The sequence below is a fragment of the Lissotriton helveticus genome, chromosome 3_2, assembly GCF_964261635.1.
Source record: "Lissotriton helveticus chromosome 3_2, aLisHel1.1, whole genome shotgun sequence".
NCBI classification, from domain to species: domain Eukaryota; kingdom Metazoa; phylum Chordata; class Amphibia; order Caudata; family Salamandridae; genus Lissotriton; species Lissotriton helveticus.
Genome location: NC_136062.1, coordinates 475,246,589 through 475,271,445, shown reverse-complemented (window position 1 = coordinate 475,271,445; position 24,857 = coordinate 475,246,589). Strand labels below are relative to the sequence as shown.

The window sequence follows — 24,857 nt, the reverse complement described above, 5'->3', positions numbered from 1 at the left end:
CGCCTACGAACCAAAAATGTAATTCAAATATTGAGAGATCTCTATTTCTGTGTCTGCGAGCCAATATGCCACATGTATTATGGCATGAGTGATGTACCTGAATGATGGCTAATTAACAGAGAATGCTGTAGGGTGAGGAAGTATGTAGGTCTGCAGACATATCTCTGTGGGATACTTACTTGTAGCAAAGTGTGTACATCTGCAATTGTATTTGTTATCAGTTCATCAATGCATTTCCAGAGTGAACCATAAAAGAAATAACGACACAGGACACAGATGCTGCATGAGATGAAGTTAGTTTTATACTCTTTTAATAAACAGCACTTCTCATCATTACCAGATAACACGTACACTCCTCTCCAGGGCGTCTGATCAGCCTAGGAGTGCAGATACATTGGTCTTACAGTCAGGATGCAATAAGAAAGGAGGCAGAGAGGAAAGAATGGGTTTCCGTTCAATTTCTTCTTCACAGTCCATTGATGCTGATGAAAGGGACTGCAGCCTTGCCTTCTAAAGCACTTATTGACATGCCAAGCACCTCTTAATAATCTTAGACTCTGACTTTTGGGAAGCAGAACCTCAAGCAGTCTTTATATGTACACTGATCATTATTGTGCCATATGGGACTCAAATATACACAAACTGCCAAAGATTCCGAGGAGAATCAGTCATGATCCATGGTTAGCGATGCTAAGTAAAGGTTGTGTATTTTAATATGACAGCAATTGTGCCGCCTTTAGGTGGGCATCACTGACCATTAAGTCATACTTCATACTAATATAGATTTCAGCTTTTAATAACACACCCACACAGGCACATATTATATATTAGCAGAGTTATGATGCTGTGATCGGCAGCGCTGCAGAAAGGTCCTGAACAATAATTGCTACTCATTCTTTCATCATGCAAAAAAGAAGGAGAGAGCTCTGGGCAGTTCTCAAGTTTAGGTGGAAAGCAGCTCCTGTTAGAGCTCTCTCAACACCAGCGACACTCTAGATCTGCTCACCTCAAGTGTCTGTTTTTCTATCAAAGTCTTTAAGCATAGGATTAGCACAGTGCCATCCACGCCGAGATAGAAAAGGACAAAGTCTTTTGCCATTTCTACAGCAAAGTCTTTAAGCATAGGACTAGCACAGTGCTGTCCTTGCCGAGCTGTAAAATGACAAAAGCCATTTATCACTCCAGGCACCGTATTTCAGCTTTGAATTGGTAAAATACCAACTCAAGCCAACCTGAAATGAATAAAAGCAACCCCTGACGCAGTGTTTCGCTCATCAATACAACAAAAACCCACCACTCTCATTCACAAGGAGACGAGGGATTATACTTGCCTACCGCCCTTTCCCAAGAAAGAGAGGGTAGGGGATAGACAGGAATTTACCTTGGAACAGAAACTGAGGTAAGCATTTGACTGGACCTTTGCTTCAGATTGCTGATTTCAGCATTAGGACCTTCTCTTAATTTGCAACATTTGTGCCTGTGATCAACGGCGAGTCCAATACAGCTCAGTTGTCTTTTCAACGTTGTGCATGTGTGGATAACGCCATATTAGTAAGAATCAACGTACTCCAATACATTATGTTATTTCATAGTATTAGAAACAAAAATTGCATTTCTTAACATACATTTGAGTCTCATTTAAACCATAATTTTACATTTTCTTCCAGCATTTAGTGAGGCGAATAGATGCATCACCCTCCTCTTTCTGAGCAGTAACACATTGATATTAGAACTGTCTGCTTATAATTCATCGAAGCATCCTATTATTTCCCATGATACTACCACCATCATTCTGTCCCACAAGACTTGTTGTATTGTTTCTATGGGCCTTCTAGTGAATGCTAGTGCTTCACTCCTATACTGGTCCTTTGTTACAACACCGACTCCATCCTAAATGAAAGTGTCATCCTTACCTTATAGAGGAACCGGAAATTCAATTCTCTCTCATAAAGAAACATTTCAAATTCAAGTTTAAAATGCATTGTCCTACAATTCAATTCTATGGGGCTAGTTGTTAAACAGTTTATTTCATTCCAGTTCACTAGGGCCGGTTGTGTGTAAATATCCAGTCCTGTGGGGGGAGTTAAAATAGGCAGTCCTTACAATGCCATCCAATGGACGCCTGTTGCGTTTCTCCGCACTGATCAGCAATCAGTTCCATTTTCTCATATGATATGGTCAATGCCATCACTTCTGGCCAAAGAGCATCACAGCAGCACTTCTGAACCCACAATGTGTCTGGTCCGACTCACCCAAACATCTGTCACAAGGTTCTAGTGGAAGTGGATTGGTTACAATGGCGCTGGCCCATATGCGGCCTCTAATTTAAGTTGCTACCTCCCAAGGCACGGAAGCACCTATTCGTGCATCTCCGTGTGCAATGGGGGTTACACCTGCAAGGCTCTGCCTCTTTGTTGTCTGTGCATACCGAACACTGGGGTGTAATTTACAGAAGCACCCTCTGGGCAGCACAGGGCAGGATGAGGCACCAACATATCACCTGTTCTGCCTTTGACTGCTGTCTTCTGCCTGTGCAGGTCCAGGTGTTTTTCTGTGGTTGCTTGGGATTTTTGTGGCTCTGGGTGGACTGTGGACACTCGGGTGAGGTACTGACCCTCCCTAGGAATGAAAATTGTGCTTTGCTGTCTTATAGAGTCTAGGAAGGAAGGAGCCGGTGAGGGAAGGGGTGCATTTGCCAGCTTCAGAGTCTGGTGCTTGTGCTATATCACCCCAAGGTTTGTCGCACAGACACAGAGTCTTTCCATACGCTCAGACCGCTCCCCTGACCTTGTCCTTCCATGTCACTCTGCATGCCTGTCCTGTACAGCATTCCCAGGGACATCCACTCCACAGCAAACCTTTAGCCCCAGTATCAGCAGTAAAGCCCTCTCCCTTGGGCAAAACACCTGCAAAGCTCTCAACCAACACAAATTCCCCAAACTCCCTGTCCAATGAAACTTTAATTCAGCGCCCTCCCCTTTAAAGGTCTCCTCCAGCACAATATCCCGAGTAATGCCTTCTTGCCATAGTATCCCTCCTCCCAGCTCTGGCCCCAGCGCAGCTCTCTCCCAGGTCAACAATCACCATTACAGCTCTTCCCAGTACTTACTTCATATCTACCAGGACTGCACTGTCCCCAGTACACTCTCTCCTAAGAAATGGCCCTACACTTAGTTGCATTACTGAGACCAGTAAGGTCCCAGACAGCCCTGGCCACAGTGCCAAGACCACCTTCAGCGTGCACCGGTTTAGACCATGGCTCCATCACTGACAACGCCATCAGTGAACACAGGAGCCGGACACAGTGTCGGCTGCCTGAGTTGTATACAATCCAGGTCACGGATACAGCACTGGATGCTTAGTGGTACAGCGCCGGGCACTTGCGCAGCGCTGACAATCGCAGCAGTATATACAGACGTCACTCATAGTACTGAGGCCTCCCTTACTGTATACTCTCCAGGCCACATGGGCAATCCTGGGAAAAAGTATGTTGCTATGTACAGGCCACTGCTGAAATGGTGAGATCACCTTTAGTATATACAGGCCGGCCCACGACCGCAGCGCCGAGGCTGCCTTTAGAGTAAAAATCCCATGCCGCAGCCGTGGCGGTACGAGCACCTCCAGTGTATAAAATCCACCACGGCCGCAGCACGGAGACGGTCTCCATTAAGATAATATGGACTATGTGTCCAGGAAGGTGGATTCAGGAAAAATATTTTACATCAGATGTGTCAGTAGATCACCAGTTGACCATCCTCCAGACAGTCATTCACTACTGAGAGACGCCAATGCTTCCACTCACGCGGTCACCCCCACTGGTCAGCATGTGCGCAGCCACTAGAGACCGCGCCCCTCAATGCGCGCACACAAGGCCCCGCACAGCTCCCAGGGAAGACCGCTTGCATTGAGGCCTAGAACCATGTCTGCAGAGGTAAATCCAATGGGGGGGTCTTCTCTGCTCCCCTTTCTCTAACCCTTCTTGCCCAGGCCTTCTTAGCACATCTTAGCTTCTCTTCGCTTTACAAGCAGCTCTGACCATGCACAGCCAGCCACTAGAACACATTACACAGTATGTACATGGACAGGAGCCCAGCACCCCCGCCGTCTGTCCAGCGCCTACTCTAGGTAGATGTCTTCTGTGGGACAGGTGTACTCCACAAACTCCTTGTAGAAGAGCTGGAAGGCCTGTCTGTAAGAGAGAGAGAGACGAGACACGTCAAGATTGATGGCATGAGGGAAAACTAACATGATTTCACAACAATAAAACCTTGAGATCTGCTGGCGAGAGTATCAAGCCATATAAGCTAATGGGTTTGCTCTGTAATGTCTGAGGAAGAAAGAATCAATTGAGCTATACAAAAATGTAAATCTCGATTTCTAATATACGGCCTTCATGTGACACTCACACATATAGTCACTATACCAAAGGTGGTTTAAAATGAAGTTTAACAGGCTAGTACATGCATCACAAGAGTAAATGAGGAACATTCTACCTACCTGTAACCATTGGTTTGCAGTTTGTTCTCTTTACTTGCAGAGCACTCTCCTACCATGAAGAGTTCAGAGTGGATTATTACACCTTGTCTTTCTTGAAACTATTTGTTCTGGCTTCATGCATGACTCCCATGGCTTGTAATCGTGCCACCCTGAAGCTAATGATATATCAGGACTTCATCTCTATCTCAGATTATAGGTATTTTGCCCTAATCCTTCTTTCTATTGTTAAACTTGTGTTAACAGCTATCTTTCTCTTCTGTTACACCAGGCTGGGGAGAAAGGTGGGATCATGTGTGAATCTGCAACACAGCAAGCTCCAAGCCAAGAGCAGGCGATAAGGAACATGCTACTTACCAGTATCCATCTGTTCTTGGCATGTAGAGCTGCAGATTCACCCACTATGCATAGATCTCCATCTGGTGTTGGGCCCGGATGTTTGCAGTTTGTTATTGTCTTGGAAAAGTCTTTGGAAGTCACGAGATAGGTGACTCCTCCTTTGGACAATAGTGCACATGTGCATCGACTCCATCTTCAGATTGTTTTTTTCTGCCATCTGGCTCGGATGTGTTCCACTCGTTCCAATTCGGTATTGTTACCGAGTTAACTTTCGACACGCAATCCTTACCCAAGTCTTCCGTATTGTCTTGATCACATTTCCCTTTCGACGCGCATCTCCACAAACGTCTACTTCAGTTTCAGTCGTCGAAGCAGGCCTTCAGGCTTAGCTGCGCCATCAGGCCTTTGTGGTTCATGGAAAGGACTCCCTTCAAAAAATTTCCTCAATGTGGAGCCAAGTTTCCACATGCTGATCTGCTTGAGGTATGTAACCTCTGCCTTTCACCTGAACACGAGGCCAAAGACTGTCTGGCTTGTGCCTCTTTCCGCTCCAAGAAAACCCTCAGAGAACGTCGAGTGAGAGAAGTATGGCTCGATCATCGACAGCGATACCAGACGACATTTCCAGGAAGGCATCGATGTACCAGAGCAGGAGCAGATGGAAGAAGGCACCTTTAGCAACTCCTACACCGAGCACTCCGATGTCGAAGACATCAACCTGGGGCAACGGGTCGTAAGTACTGACATTGACCCTTCCCCCCCGCCTACCCATCCAAAGGCTTTGGTAACACCTTCACCTTTGGGCCCAGGTGCACACCATAACAAAACTTCCCAAGCTCCGCCTTTGGGCTCGGCAAAGAAATCCACAATTAAGACTTCAGGCCACTCAGGACCGAGTCAGCCTTCTGTCGGTGCCAAAACTCCATCATTGGCACCAACCAAAGAGAAACCGAAAGAGAAACCAAAAGACAAATCATTGTCTTCCACCGCACCGAAGCCCCGTTCCGCACCAGTGTATTCGGCACCGAAACCAAAAGACACTCAAACTTCGGATCCGAAAAAATCCTCAAAACCACCGGTTCCGAAACACACATCGGAACCCAAAAAACAACTGGTTCCAAAAACACACGACACCTCTGATCCGAAAAAATCATCTGAGCCAACTAAGCAACCGGTTCCAAAGACTCCAACCAAACCTTGGGAACCCACAAAACCCCCTAAGGCCAAAACAAAGGAGCATAAAATGACTCCAAAGACTGTGGCACATAAGCTTCCGGACCCGAAAAAATTGGCACCGAAACACCACGCTTCCGAGGAACAACTTTTTGAACCTGATCCTACACAAAAAACTCTGGAAATGGACCCACAAACAAGTCATTTTAGGATTATTCCTTCCAACAAAAGAAAAATGGACAAACCTACACCATCTCCACTTTCCTTAAAGAAAAGAGACACTGCCACCTCTCCTTTAAGGATCTCTTCTCCACCTTCTCCACAATACATTTCTCCTGTTTTATCTCCAAGACCAATACAATCTCCTCCACCTCCAGATACTGATGATACCACTGGAGACGAAGGAGATAAGGAAGGAGATAATGAACCTCTAGAAGAGCCTATTGATTACATCCCAAATGATCCATGGGAAAATTATGGCACACCAGATGTTCCTGATGTACCACAGGAGGATGAATATCCATCTAGACCATCCCCTCCAGAGGACACTATAGGTTTCACTCAGCTAGTACACAGGGCTGCACAATACCATGGGGTAAACTGTAGTAAGGGCAGGGCCTTACTTACGCACATTGCTATATTAGCATAGGCTTATTAGACGTGTAAACGCCATTTTACCTTTTTGCTGCTTTTGCAAACAACACTATATGTAACTGTTGTTGTAAGTTAGGCTGCTTGAATTGCTTCACATAGGAATGGCTTGTTTTCAACGTCCCTAGACTTACATCTCGACCTTAGTCTGCACAGTGAGTGCTGAAGCCTGCAAGGTTATCAAAACACTGTTCGGTGTTGTTCGGACTGATTGACTCATGCACTAGACATAACATGCACGTAGCTGCAGATAGCTGAAAATCTGGCGTCTTTAATATCACACTGCATGCATGATTTAGACACTCTGAAGGAAGCCCGTTTCCAGAGAGACAGAGAGCTATTGCAGATCCTGATGTGATTCACTTCTGCTGATCTTGGAGGTATGGGGTCCCCTATTCAAGCCTAAGAGACCTTCTATATTTTATAAAACATAGTTCCTAGCTAGGGAGGGTGGCATACTAGGTGCTATATAACCTGTTCCCACCATCATTATAATATGATTTCTCCTTTTGTGTTTTATGGAATTGTAACAATGCTGATCGTATTATTTTTAATCATATGGCTGCTCATGTTTGCAAAAATACTGCATCTTAGAGCACAGCGTTAAAATAAATATTTTAAACTTTATCGTGTCTCTTTCTTTACCCATGTTGTGGACTGGTATGAGAATATAACGAAAGAGTGTTCTTGATTCCCACCATCCTGAGAGTAACCTAAGTCGCATTTTCTGGGTTGTCTAATCATTGGTACCTTTGCTAAAGGACGAAGAGCTAATGTGACACTGATGCTAGTCGGTTAGGGGTTCTAGGTACTGAGGTGAGTTTTTTGGTACACCACAATTCACTGAGGTCCTGGGTCTCTGTGCACAGTTCTGTGTGTGAGCAGAATCCCTGCAACAAAACTTACATACAGACCCCATAGAAGAACACTTCCTCATGGACATGTTTACAACATCCCAAAGGTCCACCTCTATTCTACCAATGCTAAAAGGGGTAATTAAACACACTCCTGAAGTCTTTAAAGACCCAGTTAGAGCTAAAGTCATTAATCCTAGAATAGAGAAAAAGTACAAGGCTGCCCCAACTGACCCCACATACATTAGGGGACAATTTCCACTAGATTCCTTAGTTATTCCCAACGCCCAGAAAAGGCCCAACACTCAAACATCAGGTGATGCTCCACCACCTGACAAAGAGTTAAAACTATTGGACGCATCTGCCAAACGAACAGTGTCACAAGCGGCCAACATATGGAGGATTGCCAATACACAGGCTTTACTAGCCAGATACGATAGGGCGCACTATGATGAGCTAGAGACCCTACTACAACTTCCAGATAAATATAAGACAAAAGCCCATGATCTTATACAGGAAGGTAAACTAATAACTAATACCTCCATTCGCTGTGCTCTAGATGCCTCAGATACAGCCTCCCAAGCCATAAATACCAGTGTACTTTTACGCAGACATGCCTAGCTATGGATAGTAGAGTTTAAACAAAAGGTTCAGACTATCATACTGAACCTACCCTTTGATGAAGAACACTTATTTGGGCATGGGGTGGATTCATCTTGAGAGAAGATGGAAAAAAGACACTGACTCCGCCAAATCAATGGGAGCATTGCAATCGCAAGCTCCCAGAGGTTCCTTTCGTCGCTCCTCTTATAGGGGCGCTTCTAGAGGCTTCAACACAGATAACGCCTCCAATTCATATAAAAGTTTCACATAAACCTCCTCTATCAGAGGCTATTACAGAGGAGGCTACAGGGGCAATAACAGCAAAGGTAGGGGTAAAACTACCAATACTGGTACTGCCACCACCTCTAAACAATGACTTCCTGTCGCTCCCCCCGGACCATTCTACTCCAGTCGGGGGATGATTAACCCAGTTGCTACCTGTCTGGAACAATATCACCACAAATAGGAGGGTTAGACAAATTATCCAATCTGGTTATTGCCTGGAGCTCACTGCTAATCCCCCAATATACCACCCAAAAAGCGTCCCATGTCAACAGAACATCTAACACTTCTAAAACAAGAGTTGTTTTCCCTACTGCACAAACATGCAATAGAGCCAGTTCCCCTTCAGCATCAAAACACAGGAGTTTACTCCCTGTACTTTCTCATTCCAAAAAAGGATGGAACCCTGAGACCCATTTTAAACCTCAGACCATTGAACCTATACATACCATCAGACCATTTCCACATGGTCACTCTTCAAAAAATCCTTCCCCCTACTCAAACAAGGTGATTTCCTTGCCACATTCCCATTCAGCCTGCTCACAGGAAATATCTTCGGTTTGTAGTGGATGGGCAGCAATGTCAGTTCAAGGTTCTCCCATTCAGAGTTACCACAGTACCCAGAGTATTCACAAAATATCTAGCAGTGGTAGCAGCCCATTTAAGAAGACAACACATTCATGTCATCCCATACTTGGACGACTGGCTCATAAAAGCCAAGTCACATACTCAGTGTGTACATCATACACACACCACAACCCAACTACTGCACAACTTAGGGTTTACGATAAATCACCCGGAGTCGAGCAACCAATAACAATTATTTCTGTGTGCAGTATGTGTCCACTCCCACACGGTGCACAGACTATAAAGCAGTAACTTTATCCACCATAACTGGTAGTGCGAGTGAATGGAAAGTAAATAATGTTTTTAGAATCTCTGTTTGTCCGAATAAAGCATCTCTACTAACGTGATTATCGATCCTTTATTACTCCCTTCTAATGTTTAGGATGTGGTCTTGTAGACCTTGACGAGTATGATGGGCGCCTGCAAAGCTTGTTTTGTATGCAGGATACATCTGCTCATATAGTACAAAGGGGCAGATTTATAAGGAACTGACGCATCTGCATAGATGCGTCAGTTTCCTTGCGTCACCTCCAAATGTCCTTGCGCCACCATGGATGCGCTGTATTTACAATACAATGCACCACGGCACACGGAATTACAGATGCGTCGGAAATTCTGATGTATCTGTTGGAGGAAAAGTGACGCATTGTTGGAGTTTGTCACAAAAGTGACGCAACTCCAGCAATGCGCCAGAAAACATAAGTAGGTCCCATGTAAAGTGCCCTGCATCAATCCTTACGCCTGGTCTGAGCAGGCGCAGGAATTTTGACGCAGTGAAGGCGTAGAGCTACGCAGTGAAATCTTGTAAATTTCACTGCGCCAGTTCTATGTGGCTTTTTGCATGGGAACGCCTACCCTGCATACATTATACCTGGCGCAGGTATAATGTGAAGCAGGGCTTACAACGTGACGCATCTCCCTCGTCACGTTGTAAATGGGCTGCAACTTTTACGCCGCTGCTGCATCACAAAAGTGTTGCAACGGTGGCACAAAAGCGACACAAGGGGTTTGTAAACCTGCCCCAAAATATTGACAGACTCGCCATCTCACACGGTGCCACCGTGTGTCACACGATTTTGTCTCCACACGATCACCCGGTGAGGAGCCAAAATCACACGTTGCAGGGTAAAGAAGCTGAAAACCACTATAGACCGTGGATTTCCAGCTCCTTTTCAGAGGCTGTAAGCAGTCTATGTCCATAAAAGGTGTGAAAACACCCCAGGACATCAGTGACAGCCTGATGACCCTTTTGGTTTTTTTGGGATTGGGTGGTGCATTTTGGTGAGGGGGAGAGTGCTTCCTAGATCTCTGCACCAGGCCTTCCCCCTCAAAAGCCTCAGCCCCTCCTCACACAGTGAAAATAAGTTGGCAGGGATGCATTTAGGGCCCAATTTATAAGTTGGCGGAAAGGAAACTCAGTCGGAACTGAGATAGAGTACCTTTCCTGCCAACATTATGGTCTTCTCACTAAATTTAAAAGCCAGCGGACCCTAGTTTTCTGACAGCTCTGAGTACTTTGCTGTATCTCAGCAAGCCCAGTTTAGATGGGAGGACATATAGCTGTTTTTTTACTGTCACTGCCAGGAAATCCTTGTAGTAAGGGGCAGTGAAAACATAGAAATGCCCCCCTTTCCATGGAGGATGACTCCCATGAAGAAGGGGCATTGTTTTTCTTTCAAAAACAAAATCAAATTTTTTTGGGGGGGGGAAATAAAAAAAAAAGTTGTAACTTTACTGTATGGTTCTATCATGTTTTACGCATTGACGGCAGTTCCTGTGAATGTTAGAAATGTCCACCAGCTTGACGGGCATTTCCTAATTCGTTTGCCAGGGCCTCTGCCAAGACGATGGAGTAAAATACTCAGCCACCCTGAAGGAGGATGGCCGACCGCCTATAATGAAAATTGGGCCCTTAGAGAAGCAAATGTAACACATGACATCCTTTCTAGCATCAAGGATGTGCAAAGAATGTACTGCTGTGTTTTATGGATTAGGGAACACTATTGTCTGATTAATGTGAAATGGTGACAACCTTTGGTAATATAGTGGGAACTCTTCTAGGTGGGATCAAGTTCAAGTTCAAGTTCAGTAATTTGTATAGCGCACTACTCACCCAGAGGGTCTCAAGGCGCTTGAGTGAGGGTGGGTGCATCATTTATCGAATAGCCAGGTTTTTAGCTGCTTTTTGAAGGAGAGGTGGTTCTGTGTGAGGCGGAGGTGAGTGGGGAGAGAATTCCAGGTTTTGGCCGCTAAATAGGAGAAAGATCTTCCTCCCATGGTGGATCTATTGATGCGCGGGATAGTGGCGAGGGCTTGATTGGATGAACGTAGTTGGCGGGTGGGTGTGTTGAAGGATAGTCGTTTGTTGAGGCATTCGGGTCCTAGGACGTAGAGGGCCTTGTGTGCGTGGGTGAGGAGACGGAACGTTATTCTTTTGTTGACGGGAAGCCAATGGAGATCTTTCAGATGACCGGAAATGTGACCTTGACGGGGGATGTCCAGTATGAGCCTGGCTGAGGCGTTGGAGTTTTTTCTGTAGTTTGGCAGTGATTCCGGCGTAGAGGGTGTTTCCATAATCTAGTCGGCTAGTGACTAGTGCGTGGGTGACTGTCTTTCTTGTTTCGGTGGGAATCCAGCGGAAGATTTTTCTGAGCATGCGTAGGATGTTGAAGCATGATGAAGAGACGGCGTTGACTTGTCTGCTCATCAATAGGGAGGAGTCTAGGATGAAGCCCAGGTTACGTGCGTGATCCGTAGGTATGGGTGCTGTGCCCAGAGCAGGTGGCCACCACGAGTCGTCCCATGCAGAGGGGGATGATCCTAAGATGAGGACTTCCGTTTTGTCCGAGTTTAGTTTTAAACGACTGTACTTCATCCATTCGGCTACTTCTTTCATTCCATCGTGTAGATTGGTTTTGGCGGTGTTAAGATCTTTGGTGAGGGAGAGGATCAGCTGGGTGTCGTCAGCGTAGGAGATTATGTTGAGGTTGTGTTTTCGTGCAATGGATGCGAGGGGACTCATGTACACATTGAAGAGGGTGGGACTGAGTGATGATCCTTGTGGTACGCCGCAGATGACTTTGGTTGCCTCTGATTTGAATGGGGGGAGGCGGACTCTCTGGGTTCTTCCAGCGAGGAATGAGATGATCCAGTCCAACACTTTTCCTTGTATTCCGATGTTGCTGAGGCGTTGTATGAGGGTGTAATGACAGACTGTGTCGAAGGCGGCGGAGAGGTCGAGTAGGATGAGGGCAACTGTTTCTCCGTTGTCCAGTAGCGTTCGGATGTCGTCTGTAGCAGCGATGAGGGCGGTTTCGGTGCTGTGTTTGGCTCGGAAGCCGGACTGTGAGGGGTCCAGTGAATTGTTGGATGCAAGGAATGCGGCAAGCTGACTATTGACGGCTTTCTCGATGACTTTGGCCGGAAAGGGGAGGAGTGAGATGGGGCGGTAGTTCTTAAGTTCAGAAGGGTCCGCTGTGGGTTTCTTCAGAAGGGCGCTGAGTTCGGCATGTTTCCAGCTTTCTGGGAAGGTAGCGGAGTTGAAGGAGCTGTTGATGGTATCTCGGAGAAGGGGTGCGATGATGGAGTCGGCTTTGTTGAAAATGTGGTGGGGACATGGGTCGGTTGGTGATCCTGAGTGGATGGAGTTCATCAGGCGGATGGTGTCTTCAATCGTGATTGGGTTCCAGGCGCAAAGGTTGTGAGAGTCCTGTTTTGGTTTGGAGGTGGGTGGAGTGGGTTGTTCTTCGGACAGGTTTCCAAAGCTGTTATGAATGTCGGCGATTTTGTTGTGGAAGAAAGAGGATAGGGAGTCGCAGAGGTCTTGGGAGGGAGTGATGTCATTGGTGCCGGCGGTGGGGTTGGTAAATTCTCTGACGATGTTGAATAATTCTTTGCTGTTGTGGGTGTTGTTGTCGAGTCGATCCTTGAATGCTGATTTCTTGGTGGATCGGATCAGTTGTTGGTGTTTGCGGGTGGCGTCCTTGAAGGTGGCCAGGTTGTTAGTGGTTGGGTTTTTTCTCAAAGTTTTCTCGAGGGTACGACATAGCTTCTTGGATTTCTTAAGGTCATCGTTGAACCAAGGGGCCTTTTTGCTACCTTGTTTGATCTGGTGGTTTTTCAAGGGTGCTAATTTGTCAGCGCTGTGGGTGATCCATTGTGTGAGTTTGGTGGCAGCTTGGTTTGGGTCCGATGATATGGTGAGAGGGTTTTGGTTAAGCGATGTGAAGAGTTGGTCGGTGGTGATTTTGTTCCAATTTCTTTGAGGAATAGGTTGTGGTGGGATGTGGGTTGTGGTCTCTTTGTAGCTGAAGTGAACGCAGCTGTGGTCCGTCCAATGGAGAGCCGTGGTGCGATCGAAGGAGATAATGTTTGCTGGAGGTGAAGATAGGGTCGAGCGTGTGTCCGGCAAGGTGGGTGGGGGTGTCAACAAGTTGTTTGAGTCTGAGATTAGCCATATTGTCTAGAAGGGTGGTGGTGTTGTTATCATTATTCTTTTCCAGGTGGAAGTTGAGGTCTCCCAGTAGAATGTAGTTCTCGGATGTGAGGGCATGTGGGCTGATGAAGTCAGTGATATCTTCATTAAATTGTGTGCGGGTTCCTGGTGGTCTGTAGATGAGGGTGCCTCTAAGTGTGGTCCTGGGGACGGTGTGGATCTGGAAGTGAAGGTGTTCGGCAGTCGCGAGGTTATCGTTGGAGCTGGTCGTGATTCGGATGGTGTTCTTATGGACGATGGCGATGCCTCCTCCTGTTTGGTTGGTGCGGTCTTTTCGGATGATCTTGTAAGCGTCCGGGATGGCTATGGCGATGTCGGGCGCTGATGATGCATTCATCCAGGTTTCTGTAAAGAAGGAGACGTCCGGTGATGTGGTGTCGAGTAGGTCCCAAAGTTTGGTGGCGTGTTTGTGGATCGAGCGGGTGTTCAGCAGGATGCACTTCAGGTGGTTAGGGTCGGAGCTGTGTTTGGAGGAGGATGATTTGATGTGGGTCCTGATGCAGTCGAACTTGCATGAGTGGCATGCGAAAGGTCCGTGGGTTTTCCCTGGGGTAGCTATGCAGCATTGTGGGGTGCGTCTGGGGTTAAGGGCGAGGAGAGTGGCGGCGTCATACGTTAAGCGAGTGGGGTGGGTATTGCGAGGACCAGGGGGTCTGGTGCTGGGCGCGGTCCAGGCACAGACGGGCGTAGACGGGCTTACCTTTGGCGCACCTTCGGCGCGCATGGGGCGCGTCCGCTGCGCGGAAAGGCATCTGTCATATGTGGGCAGTGGGAGGAGGAGGGTCGAGGGAGGATCAGCTGGGAGGCGGGGAGCGGGGCGGAGAGCCGGGCTGGGGGTCACAATAACAACAGCAAAATGGCTGCAAGCCAAAAGGCGACCAGGACGAGCTTGGGGCACAGTTCAAGGTATCGGCGGTCAAAACAGCAGTGAAATCGGCACGCAGGCACAGGCAGCAATGTGCGTTTAATAAATAAACAATGAGCAGTCTAGCGGCACAGCGTGACAATGAAATTGAAGGCAGAGGCAGAAATGTCCAATTAATCTAGAAATAATGTGCAGTCTCCAATTAGGCAGTGGCAGAGCAGCTTAACCCAAACGAGTGCAGCAGAAGCAGTGCGAGCAGCGCTACGATACCAGGTTAGGGCTTGGAGCAGCGTGGGGAGCAACCGCCTTCGTGGATCTCAGGACGGTCACAGCGCTAGGTGCGAGGAGACGGGCTCAATACTATTAGTGGGAGGGAGGATCAGCTGGGAGGCAGGGAGCGGGCGGAGAGCCCGGCTGGGGGTCACAACAACAACAGCAAAATGGCTGCAAGCCAAAAGGCGACCAGGACGAGCTTGGGGCACAGTTCAAGGTATCGGCGGCCAAATCAGCAGTGAAATCGGCACGCAGGCACAGGCAGCAATGTGCGTTTAATAAATAAACAATGAGCAGTCTAGCGGCACAGCGTGACAATGAAATTGAAGGCAGAGGCAGCAATGTCCAATTAATCTAGAAATAATGCGCAGTCTCCAATTAGGCAGTGGCAGAGCAGCTTAACCCAAACGAGTGCAGCAGAAGCAGTGCGAGCAGCGCTACGATACCAGTTTAGGGCTTGGAGCAGCGTGGGTAGCAACCGCCTTCGTGGATCTCAGGACGGTCAAATGTTTTAGACATTCCATGGAGGTCCTAGAGGGGTGTAGCTTCAGGGGGTATTTGGGGTGTTACAACCCCTAATACATTTAATAAATGTGCAGGAGATTTCTGTCAGGTATGGTGAGGTGTCTGTTGGTTTTCACCTGGGATTTTTAAATACTCACTCAGACAAAAACCATCACACACTCTTCTGTTTTGAAGGTCTTAAAACATGGTTATTTAACAAAATCCTGTGTTTTAAGTACCCCTCACATTCCGCAGTCCTTTCTATTTCCATTGGTCCTAAAGCCCCCGTGCGCTGCTATGCATATAATGATTAACATGATGTGTCAGAGCGATTGTCAGAAGATCTGAAGCTCACACCCTATCAGTCCTACTGAACACACTGGGGCATATTATCAACTGACAGCGATAAATATCGCTAAGCACGCTTTGCGCGATTTTAGCTATTGCTGGATTTTATATTTTATAGTGCGTTATTATCAACGGCTATCTGCAGGGCGATAAAAATTCCAGCGATAGCGGCGAAATGAGGGAATATCGCTGGCAATCCAGCGATAACATTTCAGCGATAGGGAATTCCTTGATAATAAGCCATGGTGGACTTAGCCTGACCCTCCACCTCCAATAGGGTAACATAGCAAAGTCAGAAATGTTTCTGACGTTAGAATCCAGCGCTAATGGGGTCTTAGCACGATTTCTATTGTCGCTAGGCGGGTATGGGGCATCGTTGTAACTAGCGCAAAGCTGTGTTAGCAATGTTTCCCATGTAGTGAATGTGAGGAACGCCTACTTTGCCTCTCATTAGGGATGATGAGATGCAAGGCGTTAGTGAAACGGGTGCTAACACAAGGAAACTCGCGCTAAAGCCTGTTAGCTTGTCCTTGTTGATACTGTGATAGAATTATCGCCGCTTTTTGGCCGAAAAAGTCCGCTAAAGCAGCGATAAATGTCTTGATAATATGCCCCAATGTCTTTAGAGTACGATTGGTTCATAAGGAGGTAACGAACAGGCTGGAATACATGTCTGAGGTGGTTTAGTGTAAATGAGGTGGGACCGCTGCTAGATTGATCCCCTCCAGAAAAGCATGGATGACTGGAACGGTGAAGAGTGACATCTCTTGTTCGCCTCGTCCATTCAGAGATGGCCGCCACATGAAGTCTAACTTATGTGTGTCAGAGCCATCGTCTTCGGTGCCAAAACCCAAATACTGCCACTCCCAAATCCTCCATAGATGGATCTCAACATCATGGACTACCTGGCCCATTGCTTCTCTTTTCAAGTTTATGACTTACAAACACCACAGTCCAGACACCCTGTATGGTTGTGATCCAATGTGAGTCATAAATTACACTTTGTGTCCATGTTAACCAACAGGTACAAAAAAACAAAGCCATGCAGAACCTAAAGGACGATCTGTCCATCATCCAAAACACAGACAAATCCCAAAACCCCATAACAACAAAGAGAAACAATCATTCTTTCATTACTCAACGTGGTTTCTCCCTATGGTTGAGTCTGCTGTGTGGTCTGACAAATCTCTGTTATTCTTCAGTGTTTTTGGTCCTCGTTTGATGTTATTTCTAGTCACTTCCTGCGTGTATGATATAAATCCAATGGTGGAAAACAGAATCTAAAGATGGCGACCTTGCAGTGGGGCACTGTGGGCTTACAATCGATGTCATTATGACTGACCATCACTTTGCCAATGGTAACACCCTAAAATAATGCTTATTTTCAATTTTTCTGGACTCGACCACTAGATGTTGGAATAATGCACAGCAAATTACTCGCATAACAGATTATCGCTGCAGAAATTGAGACTTAACAATGCAATCAAGGGCATATGTAGATGTAATGTGAGTCCTGCGAGGACTATATGTTCTCTTGTCGCCGTCCTGAATAATGCAGCACTTTTTTTAAGGAAAGTCCACTGTGATCTAGGATATTGGTGGGCTGAAACACTGTACCGCTTCCCAGAGAACGCCTCTGGTCTGTGCGCTACGGTGCGTCCATCTGCTGCCATGTCCTTGTGCCAACAGGGCAGCGTTTCCATAATTTGCCTCACTGAAGCATCTCTTGATGAGCAAGAAGTCAGTGGAATGGAATGCATCCAATAGGGTGGTATTGACACTAACATTCTTGTTAAGACTGTTTTTGTTCTAAAAGAACTATTTGAAAATGAAATATACCCACACTACTCTGTGCTAGAAAGGCCTCACCGACCTCCGTAGGTAAAACAGTTACATTTCATAAAGGCTAGCTTACCCGTCGCGCGTTGCTGCGATCTCAGAAGAAAGGAAATTCAAGTAAACTCGTTATGATAACATTCAATTTACATAGTGTCATTTTTATTGAAACTTATTCATTTTAATATGGAAAACATTTCAGATACAGTTCGCGAAAGGAGCTGGGACGGTGTTGAAGAAGATGGTCGGTTAGGAGGAGATATCCCTACTCAAGTGTAAATTGTAGGCGCTTTAAATGTAACATTATGCTTTAGTGATGTTGGGGGGCGTGGTTTACGCGCCGAGGGAATGGCGGATCTCCCGTGAGCTCCGTGGAGCTAGGGGGCTTGAAGCAGCTTTTGAACCTCAAGTATCGCCCTCCGGAGCCTGCCTACCGCATTTATCCACGGCGGAACATGGTCCGTGACGTTTGGAGGCTCCATTAGCGGGATTCCTGCAGTTTTTACACAGTGTATTTCTGCATTGGCACTTTCCTCAGGCTACAGGACGCGGACGGCCGCCATTTTGAGCCGCCGTGCCCGCGTCCTTCCTCACAACAGTGCAAGCACCGTCTAATGCCGTTTTGCCTGCATCCTTCTCGTGTTGCCTGCCTCCCCTCATCAACAGTAAGGTATGGCTTAATTCGCGAGTTTTCAGCTGCATTTGTGCCAGCATGTTTACAACAGCTGCAACTATTTTTATGTTTATGAGGAACAGCGGCCGCCATTTTAACTATTAATCTGGAGGTTTACTTCTACCTTGGCTCCTCTTTTACTTGTCACTGATTTCTCCTCAATGGCACAACATCGTTCATATTTAAATGACTCTTTGTTGTTTTGTGCCTTCCCTAGATAAATGTGGACTTTCCAAAGCTAATTTGATGTGGTGACTGGGCAGCGCACTCCTCTATCTATCGCCAGACGAGGTGGTGGTTGCGGCCTTCACCCTGGTGCGTAATCATTCCATTGTGGTCTCCGGTATCTATTTGTATGAGAGCCTCTCTGTAGACACTGTCTGGTTATTTTTAGGGCCCTTCTTGAGCCTTACCTGTCACCTCTGCCTCAATATTTTTTTGTCAGAGTTTTGAACCTATTTAAATCATACGCTCTTTCCTCAATTTTGGGGTGCCCTAATGGTATAGCAATGGCTCATGACACAGGCAATTTAAAATCTTCTCACACCGGAACAAAACCTAAATCGTCTTAAGAATGACCCGCCTTCTCCTATTCATACCTCTCTAAATCCCGTTTTGGACTCTATCCTTGAGGAGTTACGGGGTCTCCAACCTTTTATGTCTGCCACTAATGAAAAACTCAAGCAAATTGAAGAAAGATGGGTCATTATGGAAGGCAAGGTTTTGAATTTAGAACAACGTGTCAGTGATATTCAGGATGTCGCCTCTAAAATACCTCTGCTGGAACAAGAGATTCAAAAGCTAAAACTACACACTGAGGATCTTGAAAATCGCAATCGTAGAAATAACCTACGTATTTATGGTGTTCCGGAGAATTTGGAAGGGTCCGACATGGTGTCCTTCATACGAAAGTTCCTCCATGAACTTCTAGATCTTCTACCTGCGTCTCACCCTCTTAACATCCAGAGAGCTCACCGTTGAGGTCGTCTTACATCCAATGCGTCCAAACCTCGTGGGATTATCATTCTTTTTCTTGCGTTTACTGAGTTGATGAATGTTCTGAAGGCTGCTAGACTTAAACGACGTCTCATATGGTCTGGCCATAACATTTTTATCTCTCAAGATCTCTCGAATGCAACGAATGCTCGGCGCAAGGAATTTCTGAATCTTCGTCCTCAATTGAGACAGCTGAACATCCAATATGGTATCCTACATCCATGTTTTTGCAAGATCACACATAATGGCCATACACGCTCGTTTGAGGATCCTCAGAAACTTCACGCTTACCTTCAAACTGTTTCCTCCTCCAGCATAGACACTAATACTTGATAGTTTTCGTCTTTTTGATTGTAATAGTTATGCTGTTGTGGTTACTCAGGCTCTGCTATGACCTTCCGTTCTATGTCATTCTCTTCCTGATGTTATGTCTTTTCATCCTTTTGATTAATTCTCTTGCTCCCCTCTCTGCTCTCCTGTTGCTCGCTGGGATCCCGTACACTCTATGGCGTCTCTTCGCTCCCAATGTTTTGGTTGTTTCTTTTCTCTCAGACCTGGCATTTTAGCCTTGATCTGTCTACTTATTTCTTTCTTCTTACCTATTTCTTTTCTCTTCTCTTCCTTGCTTGTTTTTCCCCTTTCTGTATTTCTTTCCTTTCTCATGTACTCGTCGGTTACCCTTTCCCTGTTCACTCTCTTTTTGTATGGTTTCCGTATTTTGTGGTGCTGCCCTTTATGACTTTGGACGCGTTTCATCCTATCAATGTGAATGTGTTGGATATTTTATTCCTATGTAATGTATTTGTTTGTTGTATCCTTTTTTGTAGCGGTTCTCCTGCAATGTGTATACTCCTAGTGTCTACCCTCTTCCCTACATTCCATCATGTGTAATTTTGTTACGTGGAACGTTCGAGGCCTTGGCATCCTGTCAAGCATCAAAAGGTATTGTCTCATTTATCTAAGCTTAATTCGCAAGTTGTTTTTCTCCAAGAAACCCACTGTACGGATGTTGAATCGGCTAAGCTAAAAAGGCATTGGGTGGGTCAAGTTGTGTTCTCTCCTGCTATTAACAAAAAAGGGGGTGTTGCCATACTGTTTCATAGGGGATTGAGCGTCCAAATTGTATCTTCTCAGTCTGATGATGAGGGTCGTTGGGTAATGGCTAAGATTGTGATCCAGAATAAGACATTGGTTTTACTTAACATTTATGGTCCTGTTCGTCCTGACCCCAAATTTTGGAATGATATCAAAATTCTTATCTCCTCAATAGATTGCCCTAATATTGTAATAGCTGGCGATTTTAACCAGTGGCTAGACCCTTTTTCTGATAGACTCTCCTCCAGCAAATTTCATCCTGACAAATCCCACAAATGTTTCCAATCTGCCATTACCTCTCGTCCCCTTTATGATGTATGGAAAACTTGTAATCCTGATTCCCTTGAGTACACTTTTTTCTCCAATGTTCATCATACGCGCTCAAGGATTGATTACATTTTGGTTAGTAAAAGTTTACTCCCCTCCATTCAAAACTCCGAAATTAGTTCTATTTTTATTTCGGACCATGCCCCCTGTCCATGCGATCCTCGACCTTACCCTTACCTCTTCTAAATTCAGTCGTTGGAAATTCAATACTTTTCTCCTGAATGATAATGTTTTTGTAAAAGAGATTACTGTGTTTATTAATGAGTTTTTCACCTTTAACAACCCTTCAGACACCTCTATCCCTAATAACTGGGATGCTTTTAAGGCCGCCCTCCGAGCCTTCACTATTTCCTATGTATCTAAAAAGAAGAAACTAAATAGAACTAAATATGAAGACCAACTCAAGAGCATCAAACGGCTTGAACACTCTTACTTCTCTTCTAAGTCTACTGATGCCCTTCAAAACCTAATAAAAGCAAAATCTGAGTTATATAAAATCGTTACAGTTGAAGCATGCAATACCTTGCTAAGAGTCAAATCTAAATTTCATGGGGGCCAAAATAAAGCTGGTAAAATGTTGGCTAATTATCTCAAAATAAAATTTGAACGTAAGACAGTAGGTCCTATTCTTAATGATTCTACCAATAAACTGGTTTCATCGGATGAAGACATCGCAGAAGTGTTTCGTAATTACTATCAAGCTCTTTATGCTGATGACACACACCCTTCTGAACAAAATTTTACGTTTTTTTTATGGTCTCCCCTCACCTCCGTCACTCCCTGATGAATTTGGCCAGTTAGAGAAAGAAATTTCTCATCAAGAGGTTCTTTGAGCGATCAACTCCCTCAAAAAATCAAAGGCACCGGGGCCTGACGGATTGCCTGTTGAGTTTTACTCTGCATTTCATGCCATTTTTGTGCCGAAACTGCTGCAACTTTTTAATTCCTTTATTGCTGACGCTAAGGCGTCTGGGTCCTTTTTGGATGCTCTGATTATTATACTTCCCAAACCCGACAAGGATCACTCCCAGTGCAAAAATTACCGTCCTATATCCCTGATTAACTATGATTGTAAAATTGTTGCTAAAATCCTAGTCTCCCGTCTTGATTCTCTTATTCCGCTTTTGATCAATACTGACCAGGTTGGTTTTGTGAACGGCAGGTTAGCAGCAGATAATGCACGTATGTTTTCCAACATTATCTCTCACAGTAATAGTTTCAAAGCTCCTCTAGCAGCCCTTTCTTTGGATGCTTAGAAGGCATTTGACCGTATTAATTGGCAATTTATGTTTCGTACCTTACATTGGTTTGGTTTTGGGCCTGCTTTTATTTCCCTGGTTAAGCTCCTGTACTCCTCTCCCCGAGCCAGTATTTTTGTTAATAACCAATTTTCTAGTTTTTTTTCCTTATCAAGGGGTACAAGACAAGGTTGTCCTCTTTCCCCATTATTGTTTATCCTTTGTCTTGAACCTTTTTTGGAACGAATTCGAACTAACCCTCATGTTATAGGTTTTAAACTCTCCTCTATTGAAACAAAAATCTCGGCATATGCAGATGATATCTTGGTTTATATGGCTAATCCTGTTACCTCTCTCCCTCCTTTCTTAGATGAAGTTCGTTTATATTCCTCCATTTCAGGCTATAAGCTTAACTTATCCAAAACGGAAGTTTTGCCTTTAAATTCCATCTGCTATCAATACATGTTTGACTCTACTGATTTCACATGGTGCCCTTCCAAGATCAAATACCTTAGCATTTGGTTCTCGTCATCCCTTGCAGCCACACTCAAACTTACGTTTGCCGCCCTTATTCAAAAAATCCAATCCCTCCTACGCATTTGGTCTCCCTTGTTTTTGTCCTGGTGGGGCAGACTAGATACTATTAAAATGATGATTACGCCACATATACTTTACACTGTCTCTATGCTCCCTCTAAAAATATCTAATTCCTATTTTAATCGTATAAACTCTTTATCTGTTCTAAATTCTTGTGGAATGATAAGCACCTTCGTATTGCCTTACACAAACTCAACCGCCCTAAGAAGTGTACGTTACCTCAATTTTAAAGCTTATCATTCTACTTTCCTGATCAAACAATCCTTTTCTTTAGCTAATGATTTCATGGATACCCTGTTACCCACATGGGTTGTGTTTGAACGATCACTGTTAAAGGATATATCGTTTCAACACACAGTTTTTAAGTCAAATTGTTCTTTTTTGGCCAAACATCCGGTTCTAAAATATTCACAAACACTACTTCACAACACATTTTACACAGAAAAAGGGTTGGGGCAAAATAAATGCACCTGCTTTCACCTGTGGCTTGGAGGTAGTGGGGATGGTGCTTGGGAATCCAAGGAACACAACCCTTTCTGTTCCTTCAAGGGCAAAAACCCAAAGATTGCAATGCGCGATAAGGAATCAGCACCCATCCAAAGTATTTTCTGAAGTTATTTCAAAAGGTCCATCACATAAGTCAAAATGTATAATTTTGTAAGAATAAGTCCGGATTTCAGTGAAGTTTGCTTTTTCAAAGTTCTTTATTTTGATAATACAGGTCAGGGAAAATCCAAGATCACATATGGATTCTCTTCTAAGCCGACGCATTTCGTCTCACACATAGAGACTTCTTCAGGGCTCAAATATTGGGTGATAGTCAACATCCAATACACCTTGGTGATGTCTCTTAAATGTGGCAAAGTAGGCTAAATTCTTTATAACATGGTGAGACACCCACAAGATTATTATTCATACAGGTTTAGTTACCCCTGTCTCTAGTCTGTTTCAGTCTGTGATCACTGTTATTTTCGTGCTTGGTCTTGTCATACAGAAAAAGGCATGGTGGCCAGCTCAAAGTAACGCGTGTGTGATGCGTTACTTTGAGCTGGCCACCATGCCTTTTTCTGTATGACAAGACCAAGCACGAAAATAACAGTGATCACAGACTGAAACAGACTAGAGACAGGGGTAACTAAACCTGTATGAATAATAATCTTGTGGGTGTCTCACCATGTTATAAAGAATTTAGCCTACTTTGCCACATTTAAGAGACATCACCAAGGTGTATTGGATGTTGACTATCACCCAATATTTGAGCCCTGAAGAAGTCTCTATGTGTGAGACGAAACGCGTCGGCTAAGAAGAGAATCCATATGTGATCTTGGATTTTTCCTGACCCTGTATTATCAAAATAAAGAACTTTGAAAAAGCAAACTTCACTGAAATCCGGACTTATTCTTACAAAATTATACATTTTGACTTATGTGATGGACCTTTTGAAGTAACTTCAGAAAATACTTTGGATGGGTGCTGATTCCTTATCGCGCATTACTACTTCACAACACATTCTCTAACAATCTATCCCCTCTTCAATGTTTTTTGGCATCCACTGTATGGTATAATAAATTCCTCAAATACAAGGGCAAGTCCTGCTATTACAAATATTGGAAAGAAAAAGATATTGTATTTGTTCATCAATTTGTCTCCAATAATAATATTATTCCTTTTCATGATTTACAAGCTTTATATCAATTGCCCTTAACCTGTCTTACTGAGTATACCATTATTACTGCCGCCATTCAATCCCACTTGACTACTCTTTCAGCACCTGATACCTTGCCGTCTTTCTCTCCCTCTACTCCCCTGTATCCTTTGTTTTCACTACATCAACCTAAAGCTGCCCTTGTATATAAACTATTGTTATCAACTGTTATTGATCGACCTAAATCAACTGCTGAGCTTGCTTGGGAAACTGATTTGTCTGTTTCTTTATCTGTTGATGTTTGGGATCGTTTATGGTCCAAATTGTTTAAAGTTTCTATTGCTGCACGCATTACCCAATCACTATTTTTTATTTATCATAGAGCTGTTATCACGCCTGTAAGCATTTCAAAATTTTAGTCATCAGTTTCTACACTTTGTTGGTCATGTTCTTTAGAAACGGGCACGCTCAAACATCTGTTATATGAGTGTCCTTCTGTGTTATCCTTTTGGAATTCTGTTTGGAATATGTGCATGTGAATGTTTCATTGCTCCTCTTCTTTATCATTCGTAAATGTGTTTTTAGGCTCTGTATCAGCTGATATCGATATTGTACCTTCTAGTGCTAGACTGCTTGATCTTTTCATTGCTATTGCTTTTAAAGTGATTCTTTCTTGTTGGAAAGATAACTCCAAATTATCTGTACTTACTTGGTGGAATTTCATTTGTGACGAACATAGGATTGCTGTTGCTTCCTCTTCTTCTGTCTCTTTAAAAATCAAATCTGATCTTCTATGGCTCCCTTTTACTATCTACCTCTCGTCCCAATCTCCCAGCTGATTACTTTGCAATTATTCTCCTTAGCCTTGATCTAGCTTTCTCTTTTCCTCTATTTTCCCCTTTCCCACCTCTCCTTTTCTTTTCTTTCTTCTTCTCTTAATCT

The 24,857-nt window shown here is 44.6% G+C and overlaps 1 protein-coding gene across 2 annotated transcripts in view; it reads right to left on the bottom strand.

Annotated features, from left to right (window-relative positions):
* Positions 1 to 280: 280 nt before the first annotated feature.
* The window catches only part of MAPK8IP1 (mitogen-activated protein kinase 8 interacting protein 1), a 409,187-nt gene continuing 384,610 nt past the window's right edge, over positions 281 to 24,857 (bottom strand). For both annotated transcript variants that reach the window (XM_078684384.1, XM_078684385.1), the window contains exon 12: positions 281 to 4,189. In XM_078684384.1, coding sequence (XP_078540510.1) covers positions 4,117 to 4,189 — 73 coding nt within the window. In that variant the 3' untranslated portion in view covers positions 281 to 4,116. The remainder of the gene's footprint in view (positions 4,190 to 24,857) is intronic.